Source organism: Scyliorhinus canicula, chromosome 11 (assembly GCF_902713615.1).
Source record: "Scyliorhinus canicula chromosome 11, sScyCan1.1, whole genome shotgun sequence".
Classification (NCBI taxonomy): Eukaryota; Metazoa; Chordata; class Chondrichthyes; order Carcharhiniformes; family Scyliorhinidae; genus Scyliorhinus; species Scyliorhinus canicula.
This window is the reverse complement of record NC_052156.1, coordinates 120,475,029-120,502,554: the sequence shown is the minus strand read 5'-3', so window position 1 is coordinate 120,502,554 and position 27,526 is coordinate 120,475,029. Positions and strand designations below refer to the sequence as shown.

At 46.7% G+C, this 27,526-nt stretch overlaps 1 protein-coding gene across 4 annotated transcripts in view; it reads left to right on the top strand.

Moving 5' to 3' along the window:
• Window positions 1–27,526, top strand: part of LOC119973336 (copine-8) — a 449,311-nt gene that overhangs the window by 352,322 nt on the left and 69,463 nt on the right. For all 4 annotated transcript variants that reach the window (XM_038811212.1, XM_038811215.1, XM_038811214.1 and 1 more), the window contains one exon: window positions 2,452–2,513. In XM_038811212.1, the coding sequence (XP_038667140.1) occupies window positions 2,452–2,513 (62 nt within the window). The remainder of the gene's footprint in view (window positions 1–2,451; window positions 2,514–27,526) is intronic.

Sequence of the window (27,526 nt, the reverse complement as noted above, 5' to 3'; positions counted from 1 at the left end):
GTTTTTGCTCTGCTTTGCTCTGCTTGATCACCCATAGACTTTCATAGAATTTAATAGAATTTACAGTGCAGAAGGAGACCATTCGGCCCATCGCGTCTGCACCGGCTCTTGGAAAGAGCACCCTACCCAAGGTCAACAACTCCACCATATCCCCATAACCCAGCAACACCACCCAGCACTACGGGCAATTTTTGGACACTAAGGGCAATTTAGCATGGCCAATCCACCTAACCTGCACATCTTTGGACTGTGGGAGGAAACCGGAGAACCCGGAGGAAACCCACGCACACACGGGGAGAACGTGCAGACTCCGCACAGACAGTGACCTAAGCCGGGAATCGAACCTGTGACCCTGGAGCTGTGAAGCAATTGTGCTAACCACTATGTTATCGTGCTGCCCAATAATTACTTATTATCACACGTAGGCTTCAATGAAGTTACTGTGAAGAGCCCCTAGTCGTCACATTCCGGCGCCTGTTCAGGGAGGCCAGTACGGGAATTGAACCTGCGCTGCTGCCTTGTTATGCATTACAAGCCAGCCATTTAGCCCACTGTGCTAAGCCAGCCCCTAAGAGTGAAGTACAGCAATCCCTGTCAAAGACAACCGGCATCATTCTCACAACACATATTTCCATCTCATTTTGTGTCATCTGCAAACTTGGAAATATTACATTTACATTTTTTATTGTACATATCACAATCTTTAAATTACTTCGATAGCCGTGGTTGGCTTACATTTCCGGTTGGGTTTTTGTGCCTTAACAGGAATATTCATCTGTTGTTCCTGCTGCTCATGTGGAGTCCAGGCAGTCTTACCAATTGCTCCAATGGCCATGTCAGGAGAGGTGACGACGCTCTGAACACACTAAGCTCTTAATGTTGACTTCTCCTGACCTGGGATGGGCTGCTGTAACTTAAAGCTATGAAAAACACAAACTCTCACCGTTATGATTTTCAATTTTGCCTTCATGACTTTCCCCCTGTGTAGTTCTCCCCTGCTTTCAGCTATCTGCGGTAGACAGTTCCAAAACTATGGCCAGCCCCCAGGAAAATTCAAAAGCTTTGCAGAGACAAGCTCCTAATGAACAAGCATATGAGTTAAGAGCAGGTGTAGGCCACTGGGCCCCTTGAGCCTGCTCTGCCATTCAATATCATCATGGCTAATCTGATTGTAACCTCAACCCACACATTCCTGCCTACCCCTGGTAACTTTTCACCCCTTTGTTAACAAGCCCATCATGATGTTGATTGGCCTGCTTAGGAATGCAGGTGAGCTTGGAGACCCGGATCCCTCCTGTCGTCTGGCGAATTGGAGACATCAGAATCGGAGAAATGACATCCAACTGCACGATATCACCGTCATGTTTTGAGCTTTTGTATGGAAAAGCTACAAGGAAAGAAGTGTGAATAGAAATAGAGATACCAAGTTTCTGTACTTAAAATATTTTAATCTGAATCTTGAAAGAATATCTTTGTCGTGACAGAATGTAAGCTTTAGGGCAGGGATAATATAGGGTTTGGGATGTAACGTATTTCTTATTTGAGAATTCTTTTTTTGAATTGCTCGCAAACCCCATTTAAAATAAATTTAAGGAAGTATTGCCGTAACTAACATCTGAGACTTCATTAAATTGGTTGAAGAATTAATGGAAGGATAATTTTAGTCTCGTGCAATAGTGTGAAGTGGGCTATAGCAAATTGACGGCCACCGCATCCAATTCCCTGCCTTGGTTCAGTGGTAGCACTCTCACTCTGAAAGTTGTGGGTTCACGTCCTGCTTCAGAGACTCAAGCATATAATCAAGGCTGACATTTCAGTGCAGTACTGAGGGAGTGCTGCAGTATCAGAGATGCTGCCTTGCGGATCAGGTATTGAACTACGAGACCATGCTGTGCACACATTGGTTTCTGCAATTCCTACAGTACAAACAGTGGCTGTGCACCATTTTGGGCGGAGACCCTAAAGGTCACTGTACAATTGCAAACTACTTCTCATTGCCTTCAGTGGAATCAGGCATGTTGTAAGGCGCTTATTTTGAGCTACTGTCTAAGATCAATTCCACCCCCAATTAGTTCAAAGATATAAATATAACATATCATTCCAGTAAGCTAATAAATTGTCTTTCATAAGATTGTGCGTTTAGTAGGCAACCCAATTTACTAATTGATGTACTAGTAAGAAAAAAAACATGCAATTGGAATAGAACAATGAAAGAAATGTTTTTTTTAAAGGAACACAATATCCAATCTAGATCACCAGTTTTAAGATGGGACACATATTTGCACATGAATTATAAATTATATAATTTTCCTGTTTAACTGTTGCCCTTGGTTCATTTTATTTTCAAAGTTTGCCAGGAGGGTGTTGCAGAGGGCTTAGCATTTGTTTGCAACTTGCATTGTAATACTATCGCATGAGACAAAACCATTGCTTCTGTTATTTTTTTTCTAGGTAACATTGCTTTCCTTTGCAGTTCACACGGAATGCACTTTCCTTGATTACATCAGAGGAGGGTGAGTATTTCAGTTGTTCCATTTTAAACTTGCACGTAGCACACAATACCTGAAGTGTAAACTTGTATGTTACCATGCTATGATTGGATTGAAGCAGGCCAACCTTCAGACACCACTGTGATTCACTCCAAACAGGTACGACATTATGCTGCTACTAATCAAGAATATTAAGGCAACATTTCAAACAGTAAGCCGATCAAATCGTTTTTTAATTTTTTTAAAAGGCCGTGTTACTTTCCTATGTCATCTAAATAATCCAAATTTGGCAATGAAAACTTGCCTAACCTAACCTTAGGTCTACCCGTTGCATACAAACTCTTTCGTCCATTCTAGGTGGACGAAAGAGGTCCCAGTTCTGGGGCAATTCAGTTCCCGTTAATGGGCCAGCAACGGTACCACGTAGAACTCGTGCAATCGCAATGCATGCCGACCCTCAACCCAGCCAAGATGATGGCACTGGTTGTGTTGGAGCATGTCCATCCCGTTGATGGTCAGCTGGGGCCGGAGAATACCTGGGGTGGGTGGTCTGGTCGCGGGGCACTCAAATGACTCGTGGCACTAATTTTCTAGTGGGCAGTCAGTGGCATGCACAGTGGCATGGCTGCCCTACTGGCTGTGGCAAAGGCGGTCCATGTCCGGCCACCCCAACCTCATGGCCTACCTCCATGTCTGCCCTGCGCTACTCCCCCCGGCCCTAGCAGACGCCCCCCCCCCCCCCCCCCCCCCCCCCAGCCATCGGCACAACTGTCAGAATACGATAGCACCGTTGGACACTGTATTCACCCCTCCCCCTCAGCAGCCGCAGCACCTGTTTTCCCAATTTGAAATACCACAAGTGAACTTCGCCATCGGTAATTCCTCCTGGCGGTGGCGGAGCATCAGGTAAAGGCCCAGAAAATACTGGGTCGGGCGTGTTAATGATAGGCCAACAGCCTTTACTGTACAATTTTGATGCCCTTGCTGGCGTGCGACGTAGGGCGCATTCATGGCGCTGTCGAGGGGCCTGAGCAGGCATTCGTACCTCGATTTCCGGCTGACACCAAATTCTCCGCACAATCATGTTTCCCGATTCCGGTGTCGGTCTACGAAAATCCCGCCGATATGTTTTGTGCCACAGCACTAGCCCAGTTCAAATTCAAAGTACATTGAAATCCAGTCAAGCACAGTGCAATATTATGCCTTAACAGATGTTAACCTTCAAGTGTAATTTCAGTGGTGACATTGAAGACCATTTGAAACAATTCTGAGGAGAGACTTTAACTACTGCTGTGTCAGAGGCAATTTTAGAAATTAATTTGTTGAACTTATCGAGCAGAAATTTTGAAAAATATAATCCCTTAATTCGAAAGAGTTTTATTTGCATATCCAGTAGATTCTGGGACAACATTTCACTATTTTTTCAAGGAAGTAATCAAATCTATTTTACGCAGTGCGTGCTTCCTGCAGAGTGGCTTGTACATGTTGGTCACCACTTATGGATGAATAATAATGGAATTATATGATTTAGCTTCAGCTTTATTCTCACTGAGTTGGGCAAATGCAGCAAAATAAGCTTAAATAAAAGATGATATGCATTCAATTTTCTCCTGTGAAATTATCATTAGTGATTAAACTGAGCAGATAAGAGGGTGGATTCTTCAATGCCGACACCAGTATCAGGTTTTCTGATGGGGCGGAGAATGGAACGTTGGCCAAAAATCGAGATCGCCTCCAGGCGCCACACCTATTCTGATGCTCAATCTCCTATTGGCGGCGGCAGCAAATTACACGCCCCAAACTAGTGGGAGGATGTAAATCTGACTCAGTTGGAAACCTGAGTCTCCACCTGCCTCCTCCTCTTATGCACTGACCTCCACAGTTTTTATATGATTGATAGTTCCTCACCACCTCAAAAGCAGCTAAGTGCTTTGAATTCCTATTTTTCTGAGCAGAAAGCACTTAGCTGCTTTTAACGTGATGAGGAGCTTTGGTAGCGTCAAAGCAGGACACCATTGTGGTAACATCAAAGCAGGGTTTTGAGATTAATTCAAGCATGAAGGGAAAGATAGATAAACAATCCACTAAGCACCTGTCTCTTCAGTAATAAAACTGTCAATCACTGTCTAATGCAATGCATTGCCGTGTGGAATTGAATGAAGGATTTGCATTTCAAAGGCTGTCAAGAGATTTGAAGCCCTTTGAAGTGTACTTGGCTTTCGAGGAAGCCTCTGGCACTTGTAACAGCTACTGTTTTAAACACTTGTGTCTGACGCAGCAGCTGTGAGAGAAGGATAAGTGAAAAAGACAATGCAGTGAATTTTCACATTACTGCCTACACTGCTCTTCAGCTTTCAGGCAGAGATGATGACTGATGGGGTCTCTGATGGGGGGACAATTGGGAGGGGGGGGGGGTCGGTCAAACTAATGTGTACATATTGTGCGGTGGGTGACCGTTACTCCTGTGGTGGGGGAGGATGCTCCTACCTATCAGCGGCGAAGGGAGAGCAGGATTTGCGTTACCATCTTTGGTTTCCCAATCTTTACTTTAACCTCTTAATTTAACAATTTTGATTGCTTTTTCATTACCTTCACCTTATTGTGAACAATTCACGCAATTGTCTTTCCCAGTCTGTGGTCTAAGGACACACTTTTACCTGAATCTTTGAGAACTACATGCTGGTTCAATGAATCAATAAGGGAAGGCGAGGGGGCCCCTCCACTGGACCCCTGTATTGGACAACCGATTAAAATGGCGGCCCAATACTGGAATTCCAATGGAATTCAGCATGCTCTCCTCCGTGCACAAATTAGCAGAGTAAAGGTGTTCCTAGCGCCAGCGGACACCAGTAGTCATTCTCCACTGGCGGGAATGAACAATGCAGCCTAAATTGATTTGGTGGTTGCAAAAATGTAAATCATAATGTTTAAATATGGAAGAGGTCATCGAAATGTAATTACTGAAATAATAATAACACCTTAATGACCTGATAACAGAACAAAAGCATGTATCATCAGTGCAAAATATGTTTGAATCTATTGATTCTTTGAACCAGAGGACAACTTCATTTGGCAGTACTTCTAATTGCATGAACTCAAGAAGTTGCAGGTCAGAGCAAAGGGAAACAGATTTTTATCCCATACCAGCCTCCCCGAACAGGCCCTGGAATGTGGCGACTAGGGGCTATTCACAGTAACTTCATTGAAGCCTACTCGTGACAATAAGCGATTTTCATTTCATTTCATTTCATGTGCTGGCATGAATTAATAGACAAATGGCAGCTGAACTCTGGTTGATGCTGCATCAGATCCCCATAAGCAGAATTTTGCTGTGTCACTCCAACAGCAACATCACTTTGCAGCTATTGACATAAGAGCGCAGCTATGAGCAGGAGGGTCCAGATGACCCCTTGTGTAAACCGAGTGGCCTGCTAACGTCCTGGTGCTCCCCCTTTTCCTCCATATGTATCGCCTCGAAGGAATTCCAGTGACAAATTCTCTGTTGACAGAGATAAATAAATAACTAATTACACATGCCATTCATGAAAGCCTAAATGCCATTTGTGAACACAATAAAAAGAAGTCTTTCCTTTGAAGGTGTCTGGGGTATTTAAATGGGCTTCTGCCCAGAGCTCTGAGTCAGGCGCAGGAGAGTCAGCCCAGCTTGCACTCAGCCAAAAATAGCACAAAGCTGTAGCGCATTCTCTTAATCATATGGTAATGGAACTCTCTCCAGTTTGCATTGGGAGCTTCAGATATATGTCAATCCCAAGCCTGCCTTGAATATCGAGCATCGCGCTGAGAAGAAATCTGGCAGTTTAGCTGTATTATAGTCCTTGCTCATTCTCAGTGCTGCTTGAAATCTGGGCAGTAATGAGATGAAAATCACAGTATTTCGAATATGCCCAACAAGAATTTTATGCGGCTTCAGTGTTGTAAAAGATATTTTCAAAGCCTAAGTCTGGAGGGGTGAATACATTCCTTGCCTTTCCACTCCTGAAGTTAGTTATAACGGAGTTAGAATTTTTAGAAAATTAGCAAATAGGGGTGGCACAATGGCACTGTGGTTAGCACAGCGGCCTCGCAGTGCCAGGGACCCGTGTTCAATTCCAACCTCAGGTGACTGTCCATGTGGAGTTTGCAAATTCTCCCCCTGTCTGCGTGGGTTTCCTCTGGGAGCTCCGGTTTCTCCCCACAGCCAAAAGATGTGCAGGTTCAGTGGTTTGGCCATGCTAAATTGCATCTATGTGGGATTACAGGGATAGGGTGGGGATTGGACGTGGTAGGGTGCTCTTTCATCAAGTCGGTGTCAGACCTGATGGGCCAAATGGCCCACTTCTGCACGTAGCGATTCGATGATTCGATTAATATTCAATTAAATATATACTTGACCATATGTGAAGCTATATGAAGAAAAAAACAACCAGATCTCTTGAGCTAACAAGTAAGGAATGAGTTCATTGTTTAAAACTCATTCAATAAGCTTTATTAAAAAGGTAGAAACACGTGAAGAATCCCATGATGCGCACACACAAGCATGCAAAACAGAACAAGTTAGTAAACGGAAAGGGTTGGAATTGATAAGAGTTAAATTTCAAAAGGAAAACAAGAAATGTATTTTCTGACATTCCTTTGGTGGCCTTGAAATTTCCAGGGATGTTGCAGCTGATGCAAATAGGTTGTTTTTCTCGAGTTCTTAAAATTGCAATCTGTATTTTACCATGGCGGATGTTATGACACTTGAACTTCCTTTTGTTAAAGATTATCTACTGAGAGAATCAGATAAAGTTTATGGTACAGAAAGAGGTCACTGGTTCATCCAATGAGCCACCCAGCCTAATTCCAATTACCAGTGTTATGAGTACAGCAGATGATAATTGCTGAACAAACCAAATCCCAGATGGAAACTTGGCTTATGGACCATTACCATGTTTTTCTGTATTCTGAGAAACAGGAAGAAACCTATTGATCTCAGCAACATGGAATCCCAATGACACTTTAAGGATTTAAAAAAGTAAGTGATTTATTGACAACAAGAAAAGAAGACTTAAGCAGACACGATTACAGTTACAGTTAAAATAGTCTGAAAAAACATTCCCCAAAAGAAACACACTTTGTCAGGCCACAAGTAATCACCTTCTGGGCAACACTCCCTTACAGACACCTAAGTAATCCAGTAATATTACCCAAGGCAACACTGCTGTACAGGTACATGTATACCATACAACTTCTCACTTCCTTCCACTCTGCTGTGTACATCCAAGAATACTCAGAAGCAATTGCTTTCTGAAACCCAAGGCTTTTCTGGCTTGACTTGGTGGGTGATTCAAGTCTCACCATCTCCCAGCACAGAACTGTTACCAGGAGGTCTTCCCCACACAGGCAATACAACTCAGTTCAATATGTTTCCTTAAGTATCCTTTCTTCCTTTCATCTTCAATTCCATTGTCCTGAGTTCCCCTTTGAACATAACTTTTCCAAAATCTAAAAAATCTTTTGTATTTTTCTATTGCCTCAAATAAAATGTTATAACCTGTGAGGTGGCATGTTGGCACAGTAGCTAACACTGTTGCCTCACAGCATCAAGGACCCTGGTTCAATTCCAGCCTTGGGTGACCATCTGTATGGAGTTTGTGCTTTCTCCCTTTGTCTCCGTGTGTTTCCTCAGGATGCTCCGGTTTCCTCCCACAGTCTAAAGATGTGCAGTTTAGGTGGATTGGCCGTGCTAAATTGTCCCTTAGTGTCCAGGAATGTGTAGGTTGAGTGGGATTATGGGGGAGTGTGCCAAAGTAGGCTGCTCGTTCAGAGGGTCGATTCAGGCTTGATGGGCCAAATGGCCACTTCCTGTGCTGTATGAATTCTATTATTCTGTTGTTTACTTATGAAACCTTTGCAATCTGGAAAGTCTTACACCCTTTTGCAATTTAACAGCTGATAAAAAAGAGTCCATCTCTATCTCATAATGCAAATTTCTAAACTTCACTTATTTACCTACAAATCTACTTGACCTTAGCTCCACTAAGGTTCATTAGCTCCATTCGCTCCATTAGCTCCAGGGGCTGGTTTAGCTCACTTGGCTAAATCGCTGGCTTTTAAAGCAGGCCAGCAGCACGGTTCAATTCCCATACCAGCCTCCCCGGACAGACGCCGGAATGTGGTGACTAGGGGCTTTTCACAGTAACTTCATTGATGCCTACTCGTGACAATAAGCGATTTTCATTACACATGCATGCATTTAACCATTTTACTCTTTTCATCTCTCATTCTCCCAGACAAGCTGCCCCCATTATCTTTTCTCCAGTCTACACACAGTATTCTTTACACCATAACATGATAGTCCTCAAATATATTTCAAAAGGATAACATCCATCTTCACATTAGCATTTGTCTATAGTCCTGCAGGTTTCTGCATTGAGGTGCACACAAGACACTTTTTAAACGAGTTGAGGATTTCTGCCTATACTACGGTTTCAGACGGTGTGTTCAAGATGCACAGAAGAAAATCCATCATCTCCTCTCCAATCATTCGACCAATCACTTTACCTCTATGCCCCTGAGTCACTGACTTCTCTGCGAAAGTAGGCCCTCCCCTTCCATTCCATCCAGACACATCACAATTTTGTACATCTCAATCAAATCTCACCTCAGCTGCCTCTGTTCCAAGGCGAACAACCCCAAACTATCCAATCTTTTCCCATAGCTGTAATTTTCCTGTCCTGGTAACATCTTCAAAAATCTCATTTGTAGCTTCTTTAATGCAATTGCACCTTTGTGTAATGAGTTCTGTCACTAGACCTGTACACAGTACTCTTGTGACCTGACTAATGTTTTCTCCAGGTCGAACATAACTTTCCTGCCCTTAAATTCAATGCCTCGGCTAAAAAAGAGGATTCCATATGCCTTCTTAACCACCTTATCAGTGTCTCCTACTACCTTCCGGGATCGGTGGACATACACCTCAAACTCTCTCACTTCTTCTACACCTCTCAGTATCCTCCCATTAATTGTGTAGTGCTTTGCCTTGTTTGACCTCCCAAAATGCATCACCTCCCTCTTCTCTGGATTGAATTCTATTTGCTACATCTCCACCCACCTGAACATTCAATTGATATCTGCCTGCAGTTTACAGCAGTATTCTCGTTATCAACCACGTAGCTACTTTTTGTGTCATCTGCAATCTTCTTGATCATTCCCCCTACATTTATATCCAACCCATTAATCTATACCACAAAAAAGCAGGGGACCCAATGCTAAGCCCTGCAGAAAGTCACTGGAAACAGTCTTCCAGTCACAAACACATCCATCAACAATTACCCTTTGTTTCCTGCCACTTAGCCTAATTCATGTCCAGCTTTCTACATTCCCCTGGAGCTCATGGACACTTATTATTTTTTAACCAGTCTGCCATGTGGAGCCTTGTCAAAAGTATTGTGAAAATCCATATCGATCACATCGACTGCACTACACCCTCATTGATCCTCCATGCTACTTCCTGAAAAATGAAATCAAGTTAGTCAGACATGACCTTCCCTTAACAAATCCATGTGAGCATCCTTGATTAATCCATGCCTTTCTATGAGACAATTTGTTCTGTCCCTCAGAACTGATTCCAATTATTTTCCCACTACCGATGTCAGGCTGACTTTGTTCTATCCCTTGCTATCTTTTTTAGACAAAGGTACAGGGCGCGATTCTCCGCACTCCCGACGGTGCGGAGAATAGCGTGGCTCGTAAAATTTTACGGCCACGCTGTTCCGACGTCCTCCCGCTATTCTCCCCCCCACCCCCCCTCCCCCACGCCCGACTCCCGATACAAATCGCTGCCGTCGTTTTTTAACGGCCGGCAGCGATTCTCAGCTGATGGATGGGCCGAGTTCCCAGCCCTTTACGGCTGTTTTTACGAACGGCAAACACACCTGGTCTGGCCGTTCGTAAAAACGGCCGTAAACTGTCGATTTTTAAAACCATGTCACCGATTGGCACGGCAGTACCACGGCCGTGCCAAGGGTGCCATGGGCCCGCGATCGGTGGGCACCGATCGCGGGCAGTGGGCCCGATGCCCGCGCACTCTTTGTCCTTCCGCCGCCCCGCAGTATCCATTCGCGGGGCGGCTGAGGGGCATCCCGGCCCGCGCATGCGCGGGTTTTGCGCAAATGCGCGATGACATCATCCGCGCATGCGCGGGTTGGAGTCTTCCAATCCGCGCATGCGCGGCTGACGTCATATGATGCGTCAGCCGGCGCTAACTCTGGCAAGCGGGCTTAACGAAATTCGTTAAGCCCGCGATGCCGGAGTTTACGGCGTCGGGATGCTAGCCCCGACCAGGGACCAGAATCGGTTCCCGGTCGGGAAGGGGGGCTGGCGTCAAACCCGCCCGGATTTGACGCCAGCCTTACGATTTCTCCCCATATGGGAGAATCGCGCCCACAGTGTCTGCAGATCTCTAGTCCAGTGAGGATTGGAAAATGGTGATCAAACTTCTGCAAATTCCTCCCTGGCTTCTTCAAACAACTTGGTGTAGATTTCATCTAGTTTTGGTGATTGATCCACTTTTTCCTCTCTATCACATCCAACTCTTCACATGCCTCCTCAGCTTCAATTATAGCATCATCCCCCCTTTTTTGAAGAGAGAATTATACCCACATCCTCTGCCTTCACACATAGGTTACCTTTTTAGTCCTTTACGGGCTCTTTTATTTCCTTAGTTATCATCTTGCTCTTAATGTATTGATAAAACATCTTTAGGTTCTCCTTGATTTTGTTGCTAATGTTCTCTCATACCCTCTCTTTGCTTTCCTAATAACTTTTTGATTTTGCACCCTATATTTCTATGCTCCTCTTGGTTTCCTGTGGTTTTAAGTTATTGGTGTCTGGCATAGCTTTCCTTGCCTGCCATATCTTATCCTGCAAGCTTCTTGACATCCAGAGAGTTCAAGACTTGGCTTCCATGCCGTTTCTTTGTGGGGACACATTTTATTCTGAACCCCTTAACTCTCCCCTTGGAATACATCCCCCAACTCTGGCACTGATTTATCTTCAAGTAGCTATTCCCAATCTACTTTTGTTAAATCACTCCTCACTTAGTAAAACTGGCTTTTGCAATTTTGAACTTCTGTTTTATATTTGTACTTTTCTGATGCATTCCAAAATGTTACATATATAGGGTCCGAACTTGAAAATAGCAGAGAGAAAGAGATGATGTTACTTTCTGCAGACTCTGATTGTAACAGACAGACATGCTTATAATCACAGACTCACTTGATGAAGGAGCTGTGCTCCGAAAGCTAGTGATTCCAAATAAACCTGTTGGACTTTAACCTGGTATTGTAAAACTTCTTACTGTGCCCACCCCGGTCCAACGCCGGCATCTCTACATCATATAGATTTTAACATGTGAGGTTTCGACATGTGAGATGGCAGCTGGTTATCAACACACGATGGAGGGCAATCCATTGTAATGGACACTTGATCTCCCATTGTCAACGCTAAAGAGATGCTATCAAAACAGATAGGAGATCCTTAACATGCTCCCTACATAATAGGTTTTGTTAGTTCTTTGTTGTTTGTGACAGTTTCTGGAGTTATGAAGTTTGACGCTCTACTGTGCTCTTTTAGTGGAGAGTTCAGACAATGGTAGGCATGAAGTCTAACCGGCGAACTGCCGAGCCATATTGCAAAGCCTGGGAAATATGTAGGTCAGGTGACCTCTGCTTTCTGGAACCATTTCATATTTCTTTGCCACTCTAGCTATTTGTTTTCCTTTTTAAAAAGAATCCAAGGCATTATACCAGGCAATGAAACTAGAGATTAATATTCCAAATTACACACAACACATTGTTGTGACACTGTTTAAGATGCAGACGTGATTTACATTAATTCCCTCTGAATTTCCTAGCTCAGTAAGCGGCAGCCTACTCCTTGACCAATACTAAAACTGCCTGCTTTCTGAGAAAACACCCCGTAAATATGAACAAAATAACCTTCTGTCCCACAACCCATTTCTATGACAATGTGGCAGGCTTTGCAAAGGTCTCCAACAGAAATGCAAATAAATTATTTTACCTTCAACACAACTTTTTGTTCTGTAACTAAATGAATAATGTATTCTCTCAAGAATCTCTCAAGATTCCAAGATCCAGAAAGACGTCCAGAGATGGGTCACACCCTATCTTTTAGTTTCACTATCAACCTTGGCTTTTTAGATTAATTAAGCCTAGGTCCTGCCAACTGCACCACCTCTGCATTGTCAGCATGCTTTGTCCAAGTCGGTCCTGCTATGGATGAGCTGCAAATTCTTCCAGATTAACACAGGGAACACCAAAGCTATCTTTTCTGATCATGCCACAATTGCCTGATCCTTTCCACCAATTCTGTTCTACTGCCCGGCCAGTGTCTCAGGTTCAAGTCGACTATTTGTAACCATGGCATTCTATGGCCACAGACATTTTGTATTAGTTTATCGGTTTCTTAACCAGGCGTTTCCATTGATATTAAATTTAACCCTTTAATTCCAAAAACGAAAAGATATATTCTACAAATTATGAATTGGGTATTCGCAACAAAGTATGCATTCTTTCCATTTTCTTTTCTTGCCTTAATTAGTTTCACAAGCAAATGGGGTTGTTTGTGGAGCTTCAAAAGATTTAATAGGGGAGAAAGAGAGCTTTGTAGTGCCTGCTCTTAGTCCAGTGTTCTTCAATCTTTCTTTCCGGGAACCCATTTTTACCAACCGGCCAACCTTCGGGACCCAACCCAACTGACTTTCGCGACCCACGCCGGCCGGCCTACGCGACCCACCATTTTCTCTTACCTTGTTTGCTGCTGACAAAAATGGAGGAAATGGTTTTGAGTCCCTTTGGCCCTCGTACACGCTCCTCCAATGGAACGTGTTGGATGAAGGTGAAGCCTTCTGGTGTCGGAATGTATGGAGCCTCCATCTGTCCAAAGTTCTGATTTTTTTTCCTGTAAACTTTTATCAAATAAACCCCCCCCCCCCCCCGAACTTGTAAAAAAAATAAATGAAAAAAATAAAAATTAAATGAATAAAATAAATGAATAAATGAATAAAAGCCACTACAGAACTTGTAAAACAAAAAGCTGCAACCGTTTAAAAAAATAGCAGCTGCACGTGCGTGCCCAATTATTGGCGAACATGCGCAAATGCGGCCAAATTTTTTTTGTTAACATGTTCGCGGCTGCTGCGCGGGGATTTGCGTGATCGGGAGCGCCGCAGACAACGGCTCCATGACCCTCCCGACCGGGTGGGTCGTGCCCCCGACTTTGAAGAACACTGTCTTAGTCTGTCTGAAGCTTCCAAATGATCAAAATTGGGATCTCAGATATGGAAGGCTAGTGATAGGAGTTTAATGAATTGAGCAATGGGTGAAGCTATGGGCACAGTTGGCATGATATTTCAAAATGAAGTTACTCACTTTGACAATTCATGTCAGATCAAGAAACAATTCCTGCATGGAATTCATGTTATTGGAGCTACATTCCAGGCATTGATCTCCATGACTACCGGCTCCCACTACCTCATAAGGTTATGTCCAGTAGGTCTCTTGGACCCCTGGGTCTGTGGGACATCTCTCTTTCTTTCCACCTCTTCCAACCAAGTCCTGCAGTGTATTGTCTGAAAATACTATTGCTTTCTTTCTCGCATGTTCAGCCACTGCTCAAAGTATCACTGCCGATTGTCTATTGAAAAGGTTCCCTCCATTTCTTGCAGTCACAACACATCTCCCCTTCAAAAGTTGCAGGCTGCCTTTAAGTAGTGCTAGCTACTCACAATATTGGGCTGAATGCATAGAGAAAGCAGCTCTGGCTTTCTGTGTTTCGCATGACAAAATGCATGGGAGAGAGGGTTAATTGCACTACGTGAACCCTATTCTCATTTTCAGGTCTTATCCAACTTCTCCCCCAGATGTCTTTGGTAGATCCAAATGTATTCTTTGTAATAGTTGTCATTATTGGCACAGTAGTCAGAGATTGGATTCCCAAGCCAGAGTGACTGGTCTTTCGCGTGCATATTTCACTAGTTTTTGGCCAGTTTGCTGATGGCAGATTGTGGAGCAGCTGTGTATTCTATCAAAGGACAAGGTTTATAACTTGCAGAATCAGTCCCATTCCACAGGAGTACACTCACTGTCAATAAATAATAGAAAATCCACTTCCTTGCAATCACCCTGGTTGAAGGAGACTGGTTAAAGGAATTGAAAATCAGGGGGGAAATAATAAAGTTAAACATCTGCCGAAATAAAATGAAAAAAGTTATTGCAAAATAAATATTGGAGCTGAATGTCGTTACTGATGCTCTTCAACTCTTGGGGAACATTGTACATCAATCAGTTTACATGGGAAGCAATTAACGCGATGATAATACTTTATGGTCTGAATTTTTAGGATGGTGAGCACTCGCACCCACCACCTGGAGCGTTGGCGATGCCCCCCCTCAACCTGAATTGAAGATGAGATAGAACATAGAACTTTACAGCGCAGTACAGGCCCTTCGGCCCTCAATGTTGCGCCGACCTGTGAAACCACTCTAAAGCCCATCTACACTATTCCCTTATCATCCATATGTTTATCCAATGACCATTTAAATGCCCTTAATGTTGGCAAGTCCACTACTGTTGCAGGCAGGGCATTCCACGCCCTTATTACTCTCTGAGTAAAGAACCTACCTCTGACATCTGTTCTATATCTATCTCCCCTCAATTTAAAGCTATGTCCCCTCGTGCTAGACATCACCATCCGAGGAAAAAGGATCACACTGTCCAGCCTATCTAATCCTCTGATCATCTTGTAAGCCTCAATTAAGTCACCTCTTAACCTTCTGCTCTCCAACGAAAACAGCCTCAAGTCCCTCAGCCTTCCCTCATAAGATCTTCCCTCCAGGCAACATCCTGGTAAATCCCCTCTGCACCCTTTCCAATGCTTCCACATCCTTCCTATAATGCGACGACCAGAACTGCACGCAATACTCCAAATGCGGCTGCACCAGAGTTTTTACAGCTGCAACATAACCTCATGGCTTCAAAACTCAATCCCTCGACCAATAAAAGCTAACACGCCGTACGCCTTCTTAACAACCCTCTCAACCTGGGTGGCAACTTTCAGGATTCTATGTACATGGACACCGAGATCTCTCTGCTCATCCACACTACCAATAATCTTACCATTAGCCCAGTACTCTGTCTTCCTGTTATTCCTTCCAAAATGAATCACCTCACACTTTTCTGCATTAAACTCCATTTGCCACCTCTCGGCCCAGCTCTGCAGCTTATCTATGTCCCTCTGTAACTTGCAACATCCTTCCGCACTGTCCACAAATCCACCGACTTTAGTGTTGCCTGCAAATTTACTCACCCATCCTTCTACGCCCTCCTCCAGGTCATTTATAAAAATGACAAACAGCAGTGGCCCCAGAACAGATCCTTGTGGTACACGACTAGTAACTGAACACCAGGCTGAACAATTCCCATCAACCACCACCCTTTGACTTCTATCAGCTAGCCAATTTCTGATCCAAACTGCTAAATCACCCTGAATCCCATGCCTCCGTATTTTCTGCAGTAGCCTACCATGGGGAACCTTATCAAACGCTTTACTGAAATCCATATACACCACATCAACTGCTTTATCCTTGTCCACCTGTTTGGTCACCTTCTCAAAGAACTCAATAAGGTTTGTGAGGCACGACCTACCCTTCACAAAACCGTGTTGACTATCGCTAATCAAATTATTCCTTTCCAGATGATTATAAATCCTATCTCTGATAAACCTTTCCAAGACTTTGCCCACAACAGAAGTAAGGCTCACTGGTCTATAGTTATCGGGGTTGTCTCTACTCCCCTTCTTAAACAAGGGGACAACATTTGCTATCCTCCAGCCTTCTGGCACTATTCCTGTAGACAATGATGACATAAAGATCAAAGCCAAAGGCTCAGCAATCGCCTCCCTGGACCTACCTCTGACATCTGTTCTATATCTATCTCCCCTCAATTTAAAGCTATGTCCCCTCGTGCTAGACATCACCATCCGAGGAAAAAGGGGCTCACTGTCCGTGCCTCACAAACCTTATTGAGTTCTTTGAGAAGGTGACCAAACAGGTGGACAAGGGTAAAGCAGTTTATGTGGTGTATTTGGATTTCAGTAAAGCGTTTGATAAGGTTCCCCACGGTAGGCTATTGCAGAAAATACAGAGGCATGGGATTAAGGGTGCTTTAGCAGTTTGGATCAGAAATTAGCTAGCTGATAGAAGACAAAGGGTGGTGGTTGATGGGAAATGTTCTGACTGGTGTCCAGTTACTAGTGGTGTACCACAAGGATCTGTTTTGGGGCCGCTGCTGTTTGTCATTTTTATAAATGACCTGGAGGAGGGTGTAGAAGGATGGGTGAGTAAATTTGCAGATGACACTAAAGTCGGTGGAGTTGTGGACAGTGCGGAAGGATGTTACAAGTTACAGAAGGACATAGATAAGCTGCAGAGCTGGGCTGACAGGTGGCAAATGGAGTTTAATGCAGAAAAGTGTGAGGTGATTCAGTTTGGAAGGAATAACAGGAAGACAGAGTACTGGGCTAATGGTAAGATTCTTGGTAGTGTGGACGAGCAGAGGGATCTCGGTGTCCATGTCCATAGATCCCTGAAAGTTGCCACCCAGGTTGAGAGGGTTGTTAAGAAGGCGTACGGTGTGTTAGCTTTTATTGGTAGAGGAATTGAGTTTCGGAGCCATGAGGTCATGTTGCAGTTGTACAAAACTCTGGTGCAGCCGCATTTGGAGTATTGCGTGCAGTTCTGGTCGCCACATTATAGGAAGGATGTGGAAGCATTGGAAAGGGTACAGAGGAGATTTACAAGGATGTTGCCTGGTATGGAGGGAAGATCTTATGAGGAAAGGCTGAAGGACTTGAGGCTGTTTTCGTTAGAGAGAAGAAGGTTAAGAGGTGATTTAATTGAGGCATACAAGATGATCAGAGGATTAGATAGGGTGGACATTGAGACCCCTTTTCCTTGGATGGCGATGTCCAGTACGAGGGGACATAGCTTTAAATTGAGGGGAGATAGATATAGGACAGATGTCAGAGGTAGATTCTTTACTCAGAGAGTAGTAAGGGCGTGGAATGCCCTGCCTGCAACAGTAATGGACTCGCCAACACTAAACACATTCAAATGGTCATTGGATAGGCATATGGACGATAAGGGAATAGTGTAGAGGGACTTTAGAGGTGTTTCACAGGACGGCGCAACATCGAGGGCCGAAGGTCCTGTACTGCGCTGTAATGTTCTATGTTCTAAGGACACGCAGTAGCTGTTCCTTGAACAAGTTCCACATTTCAATTGTGCCCATCCCCTGCAGTTTCCCTCCCCATCCTATGCATCCTAAGTCTCGCCTCATCGCATCATAATTGCCTTTCCCCCAGCTATAACTCTTGCCCTGCGGTATATACCTCCCCCTTTCCATCTCTAAAGTAAACATAACTGAATTGTGGTCACTATAACCAAAGTGCTCACCTTCCTCCAAATCTAACACCTGTCCTGGTTCATTACCCAGTATCAAATCCAATGTGGCCTCGCCTCTCATTGCCCTATCTACATGTGTCAGGAAACCCTCCTGGACACATTGGACAAAAACGGACCCGTCTAAAGTACTCAAACTATAGAGTTTCCAGTCAATATTTGGAAAGTTAAAGTCCCCCATAACAACTTTTTCGGTTGGTTTTCTGTTTCCCACCCTCCAGTCACCGGGCACCCGTCAGCCTGAAAATTGTGGCTGTGTGGGAAAAGGCCCTATGTGGCTACTTCATAGAAATTACAGAGCAGAAGAAGGCCATTCGGCCCATTGAGTCTGCACTGGTCCTTATCCACCCTATCCCCATAACCCAGTCTAACCTTTTTTGGACAATTAAGGAGCAATTTAGCAAGGCCAATCCACCGAACCAGCACATCTTTGGACTGGAAACTGGGTGAAGCTGGGGGGGTTTGCATATTTTGTAATGTGTAACTCTCTAAGGAAATGCTTAGAAAAGTGTGCAAAGATCGGCTCAATTTGCGTGCTTCAACACTCAGCTTTCTGAAGTATTGTTTTTGTTGGAGGAGCAAGCCTGCTTCTCTTTGCCACACAAAAAAACAAATGAATTGTTTTGGTTGCTTTTTTTTTGGACCAGCCAAACAATTGTGTTGGGATCCCAGGATAAGAGCCTACTAAGTTTGTGCCCTTCCGCATCAGTGAGCTTAGAGCGACTCTTCAGTGCTTATAGCATGTCAGTTCCTTGCTAAAAGGACCTGAGAATCAAGTTGCTCCATTCGATGGTGGTGGGGCGGGGGGCGGGGGGTGGGGGGGGGGGGGGGGGGGGGGGGGCATAACCATGATTGATCACAGACCCAATTATGACAGCATTTCAAAGTTGACCCCCAGTGATTTTATTATCTGTGATTTCCCCAGATCTTGTACTGTCTGTATGATTTGTGCACAGAATATGTATGTAATGATGATTTAAAATATGCAAGTATACACTGATTGGACACTGTTGATGAGGATTGGCACTCGCAAGAAGCGCTGAAGCAGATATTTTGCATCCATAAAGCCTGAAACCCAAGGGCTGCCACCTGTGATTTCCCAGCCAGTGCTTTTTGCAACGACGATACTTGGCTCGATAAAATCAGCCTTTTGTTCTGCTGTTGAGCACGTTTGTGAGCCTTAAAGATTTTAAAGATAAGCTGTGTTTTGATAACCCTTATCAGATTATATATGAGCTCTCTTTTAACTTTCATGAGTGAACTGCCAAGATTCCTCAAAAGATTCTTAGACGTTGATGGATCTGTAGTGCATTTCCAGCATTTTGGTTTAACGGACTGGATCTTGCATTCATTTGTTGTGCCAGATGTGAGGGCAATGAACTGCACGGGAAAATCAGACATGGTGGCTTCAGGCATCTTTCAGCTCGTGAAATTTTCTGGCCAGCTGGAATTTGTGTGATAGAATGCTCATGTACATGTTCATCTCAAATGTACCCCTGACACATCTTCCCACAATAAAAACATTTAAAGCATTCTGGGGTGCTGATCCACAGACCCATTTTCAGCCCACCCCATGCACGTGACATAGTGAACCACCGAATCGCTCCTTCGAAATCCCAAATCGTGGCAATGTTGAAGGAGAAAGCTTCAACTGTTCCTGCTAAAATTTCCTTAAAAGCCCTGAAATGCCTGAAAAAAAGATTTGAAGTAATTACGTTGCTATTTTGCGGCTGGGCCATCACCAGACCTTTGCTCAGTAGTCCGATCGATCTTCAGCAGAACGATCTGGGCAGCATGGTAGCATTGTGGATAGCACAATGGCTTCACAGCTCCAGGGTCCCAGGTTCGATTCCGGCTTGGGTCACTGTCTGTGCGGAGTCTGCACATCCTCCCCGTGTGTGCGTGGGTTTCCTCCGGGTGCTCCGGTTTCCTCCCACAGTCCAAAGATGTGCAGGTTAGGTGAATTGGCCATGATAAATTGCCCTTAGTGTCCAAAATTGCTCTTAATGTTGGGTGGGGTTATTGGGATAGGGTGGAGGTGTTGAACTTGGGTAGGGTGCTCTTTCCAAGAGCCGGTGCAGACTCGATGGGCCGAATGGTCTCCTTCTGCACTGTAAATTCTATGTACTATGATCTGTAGAACAGCTATGAGAGGTATGAATTTCTGATCCATTTGGCTGTTCTTGTCTAGAAATCAAAATGGATGAACTCTAATTTCCCCACAGGAAACCTCATTGGTTACAATCTGACCAACACTCGCAACCAGTCTATGGGCGCGATCTACCAGCCGTGTCACCCCGCCCCAAACAGGGGCACGAGAGGTCTCTTCTGGGAATTACCTGGCTCATCACCCCTCGCAAGATCTGACGGGAAAATCCCGTCCAATCTACCTTGCCTCTAAATCAATTACTAACTCATGTCACAAAGCTGTCGCAACTCCTGTTGTTGCTCATAATCTCTTCTGTGGAACCTTATCAAGTGCCTTCTGGATGCCCACATAAACAACTTCCACAGACATCCTTATCTGTTTGCTAGTCAGCTCATTTAAAACAAAATTAACTTTGTCAGATGTTTCCTTCACAAATCCTTCACAACTGGTCCTTTTCTAAGTGCTCAATCACTCTCTGATGATAGGTTCAATTTACACATCCAGTTACCTGGGTGGAATTAAATGCCCTTCCCCAAGGTGCATTCAATAAGGTGGAAGGATGGTGGATGGGGACCATACTGCCTTCTCTCTACTTCCCTCATGGGTGTGTGATGGGAAGGCCCTTTGAAGGGCCTTTCTGCCATGCCGTCAATTGAGGTTTATTAAGAGGGAAATAATGCTCACTTTAGGCCCTCATCCCACTGTTGCTGGATTCACACAGTGGTGGGGGGGTGGGGGGTACAAACACTCATCATGCAGGATGTTCGAAAAGCCATCCCAGGTGTGTTTGCTTGCAGGCTTCCGGAATGGGTAGAGGTCCTTTGCAGCCGCGAATCACTTGGGCGCAATTCATTTGTGGTCTCTACAATCATGGCCCTGTCTTGGTGCGCCACATGAGAGCCATGATGATAGAGACCATTCAAGCCCACCTGAGAACCAATTCCACCTCCCTCACTGCACATCGGGCCCAACCCCCCCTCCACCCACCCCCCCACCCACCACACTGCAGAGCAGGCCCCAAACCCCGGATTGCCCCGGTACCCCATCCTACCCCCAAATACGGGGTGACTCGACCCACCTCCCCAGGGACCCCTGAAATAGGGAGACCCTCTATAGGGACCCCTGTCATAGGGAGACCCCAGCAATGACCCCTGTCATAGGGACACCCCCACACAGATCCTCTGCCCAAAGGAAGCCCTTCCGCAGACCCCCAACACACAAACCCCCACCCGCAGAAAAGAGACCCTTGTCTGGAGCTAGAGGACAGTCCAGACATAGGCAATGGGAAACATTATAGCTGCAATACTTACCTTGCAGCTCCACGGATGGGATTCTCTGACCGCCCCGCTGGGTCGGAGAATCCCCGGGGGGGGGGGGCGGCGCGAATCCTGCCCCGCCACCAACTGCTGTATTCTCTGGTGCCGTTTTTTGGGCGGGGGCAGGATTCCCGCCACACGGCCTGGGGCCGTTGTCAGCGCCCCCCTCCCGGCGATTCTCCGGGTCCCGATGGGCCGAGCGGCTGTCCATTTTTGGCCAGTCCCACCGGCGTGAATCGCTCAACTCGCGTACCGGTGGGACCGCAGGTAAGTCGGCGGGCGCGATCCTCCGGGAGGCGCGTGGGGATTCGACACCCGGGGGGTGCCCCCACGGTGGCCTGGCCCACGATCGGGGCCCACCGATCTGCGGGCGTGCTTGTTCCATGGTGGCACTCCCTTCTTCCACGCCGGCCCCTGTAGAGCTCCACCATGGCCGGCGCAGAGAAGGGAACCCCCTGCACATGCGCCAAAATATGCTGACTGGTCTGCGCATGCGCAGAATCACAGCGGCGGTACCGTGTATGCGTGAGATCACACTGGCCCTTAGCCGCATGCGCGAACTCATGCCGTCCCTTCGGCGCCGGCTGGAGCTGCGCCAACCCCTCCGGTGTCCACCTAGCCCCCGAAAGTGCGGAGAATTGGCACCATTTCTCCGGCTGGTGTGGGGACTTAGTCCCCCGAAGGAGGAATCCTGATGCATATGTCCATTTCTTGAAGGAGACCAGCTATGCCTGCATCTAGTTCCCACAGATCCGCCATCTGCCATTAATAGCTTTCAAGGAGTGATCTGTGATTGACAGCTCATAAAAACCATCTGCAGCTTTGATCCATTCATATATCCTTTCATGCTTCAGTGGTTTAAGTCAGTGTTCTTCAAACTTTTTTTCTGGGGACCCATTTTTACCAACCAGCCAACCTTCAGGACCCAACCTGGCCGACCTTCGCGACCCACGCCAGCCGACCTTCGCGACCCATGCCAGCCGACCTTCGCGACCCATGCCGGCCGACCTGAGCGACCCACCATTTTCTCTTACCTTGTTTGATGCTGACAAAAATGGAGGAAATGGTTTTGGGTCCCTTTGGCCCTCGTACACGCTCCTCCAATGGAACGTGTTGGATGAAGGTGAAGCCTTCTGGTGTCGGAAAGCATGGAGTCTCCATCTGTCCAAAGTTCTGCATTTTTTCCTGAAAATTTTTATAAAATAACCCCCCCCCGAACTTGTAAAAAAAATAAAATGAATAAAATAAATGAAAAAAATAAAAATTAAATGAATAAAATAAATGAATAAAAACCACTACAGTACTTGTAAAACCAAAAAGTTGCAACGTTTAAAAAAAATAGCGGTCGCACCTGGCATGCGTGCCTGATTGTCGGCGCGCATGCGCATTCTGCAAGCATGTTAAAAAATCGGCTGCATTGATCCGGCACGATGTTCCGGCATGCATGCGCAATGCGGCCAACTTTTTTAAAATATGTCCGCGGCCCCTTACAGCTGGCGTTATTAAAAGCCGGCTGCTGCGTGAGGATTTGCGCGATCGGGAGCACCGTGGACAACAGCTCCGTGACCCTCCGAACACCCGACTTTGAAGAACACTGGTTTAAGTGGTGAATCCGCAATGTTTGTGCGGTGGGTGGGGGTTGGGGCTGATTTTCCGTGCGAGGGGGGGGCGGGGCTCGGGGCTGATTTGCGGGTGGCATGGAGCACTGAATTGCATGCTGCTTTATGACCGCAAGGGGGTTGTAAAGCTGGTGCAAATAAGCTCCTGCGGAAGAACATAGGGCTGTATTCTCATATTTTGGGGCTATGCCTGGAGGATCTGTGGCATTTTACGTGGAAAGCATCGGCGAGGCCCCAGCACCGAATCTCTGACCGGTGAGGGGCAAGCACCCACGCCACGTAAAACGCACAGTCTTGCTGAGATAAACGCATGGAGAATTTCAGGGTCCGTGGCCGCATATGCGCATGGTGATGACATGCAACGGTCGCGCCATACAATATGGCGCCGGACGTGCGCGGACATGACTTGCCAGATAGTATCCCCATGGACATCCCCTTGCTACCCACGGGCCACCACTCACCAGTCCCCCCCCTTGCTGAAGCCCCCCACAGCCAGCAATCCGGCTCCCGCCCATCTGTGGCAGTGCTGTACACAGTCTGCAGCTACCAAGCCGTATTCCTGACCACTGAGACCACACGTCAACCGCGCGGTCGGGAATTTGGCCCATCGGGGGACGGAGCATCGGGGGAGGGCCCTTCAGGTAACATCCTGAGGCTGTCCCAATGGCGTGCGACGTACTCCTCGATTATGCCGTTTGTGGAGAGGGCGGAGCATACGAAAACAGGCGCCGCCCCCGATTCCACCATGAAAAGGATTCTCTGCCTGATCGCTGGATTGTCCGATTTTGTGGCTATGTCCGCAGGAAGTGTCTGTTCTTACGACCAAAATGTCGGCGGCGCCCACGCACCAATGCTCCGCCCGGTGGGGGGGCTAGCAGCTGTGCTACATAAAGCCCGCTTTACCTGCAGATACAAATGTAGAATGGCCGGGTCCGAGGCCACGCATGCACATGCCGGTGACCTTCGGCGGACATGCTGTACAACATGGCGCAGGCCACGCATGGACCCAGCCTGCCAGACAGTGCCCCGCTGCAAACCCCCTCGCCACACCAGATCACCCCCACCGGTGCCCCCAGCCCCCACCGAAGCCCTCCCTGCCAGCGGAACGGCTTTCCCCCCCCCCCCCCTCCACCGAATGTGACGGCACTGGACACAGTCCACAGCTGCCACGTGAGGTCCCCGGAAACTGAGAGGATACGCGACCGACGCCATCGGGAAGTCACCGAGGGCGGAGCATCAGTGGAGGGCCTCAGGTGACATCCTGAGCGTACTCAGTGATTATGCCATTTTTGAGGGGGCGGAGCAATTCCGAAAAACAGCCCCACCCCTGATTTCGGCGTAATAACGGATTGTCCAGCCAATCGCCGAACGTAATTCTGGCGTCGGCAATCGGAGATTCCAGTCCATGGTCTCCCAAACAGAGAATCCAGCCGGTCTTTAAGCCAATGATGAACATTTCAGTAATGAGTATTATTCATTAAACTGAGCCGTTCATAAAATATTAAAATCTTACTCTTGGCTCTTGCTCAAACCTTAAGTATTTTGTTGTAAAACCTAAGGGCTCAAAACGATAGTACATTTTGCATAATCATCAGTTATAATCTCAGAAAATAGCATTTAAATGGTGGTTAGATTTTGTCAGAGTCAAATTTTTTTTTCTATTATTGAGCTGTACTTCAAAATGTCAATTAAATGTCAGATTGTTTAATTTTAATAGTTTCTAAGATTTAGGTGGTGAGTCGCATATATCAAGTGTGCTCTCAGAAAAATCAATGATATGATTCATTGTAGGATCTGCCGCATTGAGTCTTGCTGAATGAGCTGGTTTAATCATGTGCTTGCTTTTTTAAGCACCTAGGTAATGTGGCAGCTACAATCTGCAGGTGAATTTTCCACATTAGAACCTTGCTCACGTTGGGTACTGTCAGGAACTCGCATGAGCATAGTCACAAGATCATGAGATAATTACAAAGCAGGATGGCCATTCAATCAGTCTGGATTCATCCATTCGGAGAGGTATGAACACCACTCCACTGTAGCATCTATCTAACTGATTCCATGGACTAGGCTTTACAGTGTCCAGCACGATGGGAGAGGCAACAAAAGCAGCAGTGAACCACACACCTCAACGTATCCGTCTTCAATTCTGACATTGAGTCTCAGAAAGGAGGGGGTGAGAGTAGAAAGCTAAAGGAGGCAGTGAGGAAGAGGAAATAGGGGGAAGAGACATGCATCGGTCGGGGCAGGTATAGATCGGCCCTGGCTGATTCCCGGAGTGCAGGGCGGCATCCACATGGTGTACACATAGATGCAAGCCATCTTGGGTGGCCCCTGGACAAAGAGAAAGCCTGGGGCACTGGGGCCTGGCCTCATGATGAGTACGGTGACCATAGCCATCTTGGATGGCCCCTAACAAAGGGAAACCTCGGATGTAGGGGCGCATCCACAAGGTAAGTATGATTGACCCCACCGGGGGCAGGAGACAGAAACCCCCTGTCAGAATAGTCAGGGGACTTAACTGCCCAGTGAAAAGATCCAGAGTCTTCGTTCTTCTGAAAAGTATGAAAGCTGACATAGTCTTCCTCCGGGAGATCCACCTGAGGTAGAAGGACTGACTGCAGGTAAGAAAGGGCTAGGTGGGATAAACATACTATTTGTGCTATGGGATGAGGCCTAGGGGGGTGGCCATACTGTTCAATAACAGGACAGCATTTACAGCAACAAGGACGGTTACTAACCAAGGGAGACGGTGCGTCACTGTTAGTGGTGTCCTGGAAGGAGCACCAGTGATCCTTGTAAATGTGTATGCGCCGAACTGGGACGACGTGGAATTTATGAAGAAGACCGTGGTGGAAATCCCCAACATAGACACACACCGACTCATCATGGGAGGGGGGTTTGACTGCGAACAGGACCCATGGATAGACAGATCAAACCCCAAATCGGGGAAAAGTCAAACATGGCGAAAGAACTGGGCATGCTCATGAAACAGATGGGGGCAGTGGATCCATGGAGGTTTGCACACCCAGGGGAGAAGGAGTTTTCCTTCATCTCCCAAGTATACAGGACGTAGAAGCCATTCACCAACCTGTTCCAAGATCTGTTCATAGCGAGCAACCACTAGCGGGGCAAAGCCACACAAAGAAAATGAGAGGGGCACGGGACAAAGTCGCAGGGGATTGGTCAGAAGGCAAGGGGAAGCCCAAACTAAAACTGTAAATAGACACTTGTAAATACGTGCTCTGGTCTTACTGGGGATTGTAACAGATGTATGCCAACTAAAGTGGGGCCACGGCCACAGTGGGAGGGAAGGCAATTTCCTGTAAACATATGCTGATTTCTGTCTCTCTTTTTTATTTTATTTTTTGCGCTGTTTTGTAATATGTAACTTATGAATTTTGAAATAAAAGATGTGAAAACCAATAAAAAACACTTAAAAACTAAGGGGCGGGATTCTCCGACCTCCCTGCCGGGCCGGAGAATCGCCGGGGGTTGGCGTGAATCCTGCTCCCTGCCGTCCTCCAAATTCTCCGGCCCCCCAAAAATCGGCCTGGCATGAGTCGCGCCGCCCGCCTCGGAGAATGGCGGGGTCCGGCGTGACTCAATGGGCCCCAGGGCTGCCCGTATTCTCCGGCCCGCGATGGGCCAAAATCCCACCCGTCTTTTGCCAGCCCCGCCGGCATAAATTGGAGTAGGTCCTTACCGGCGGGACCTGGCAGCACGGTCGGCCTCTTGGGTTCGTGGGGGGGGGGGGGGGGGGGGGTGCGGGGGCTTCTGGCCCCGGGAGGTGCCCCCACAGTGGCCTGGCCCACGATCGCGGCCCACCGATCCGCCAGCGGGCCTGTGCCATGGGGGCACTCTATCCTTCCACACCGGAGGCTGTACTGGTCCAACATTCCCGGTGCGGAAACGAAGCCCTCCGTGCATGCGCGGGGATGGTGCCAGCACACGCTGGTGCTCCCGCGCATGCACCAACTCGCGCCAGTTGGCGTGGCACAAGCCCCTTTCCCGCCGGCCGGCGGGGCGCAAACCATTCTGGGGCGAGCCTAGCCCCTGAAGGTGCAGAGGATTCCGCACCTTTAGGGCGGCCCCACGCCGAAGTAGTTCACGCCACTCCGTCCCGCCAGAGTTGCCCGCCCCGCCGATTACGGAAGAACTCCGCCCAAGATCCCTTTGGCACTCCATTCTTTATGGGTTGTAATCCTGAAAATGCACCTTATTCCAATTCTCTGTCTTCTATTAGTTAGCTAATCCTCTATCCACACTAATACACTACCCCCAACACCACGGGCTCTTATCTCATTAAGTAGCCTTTTATGCGGTATCTTATCGAATGCTTTTTGGAAATCCAAGTATATTTCGTCTACTGTTTCCCCTTTATCTATCCTGCACATTACCACCTCAAAGTATTCTAATAAATTTGTTTGCCATGT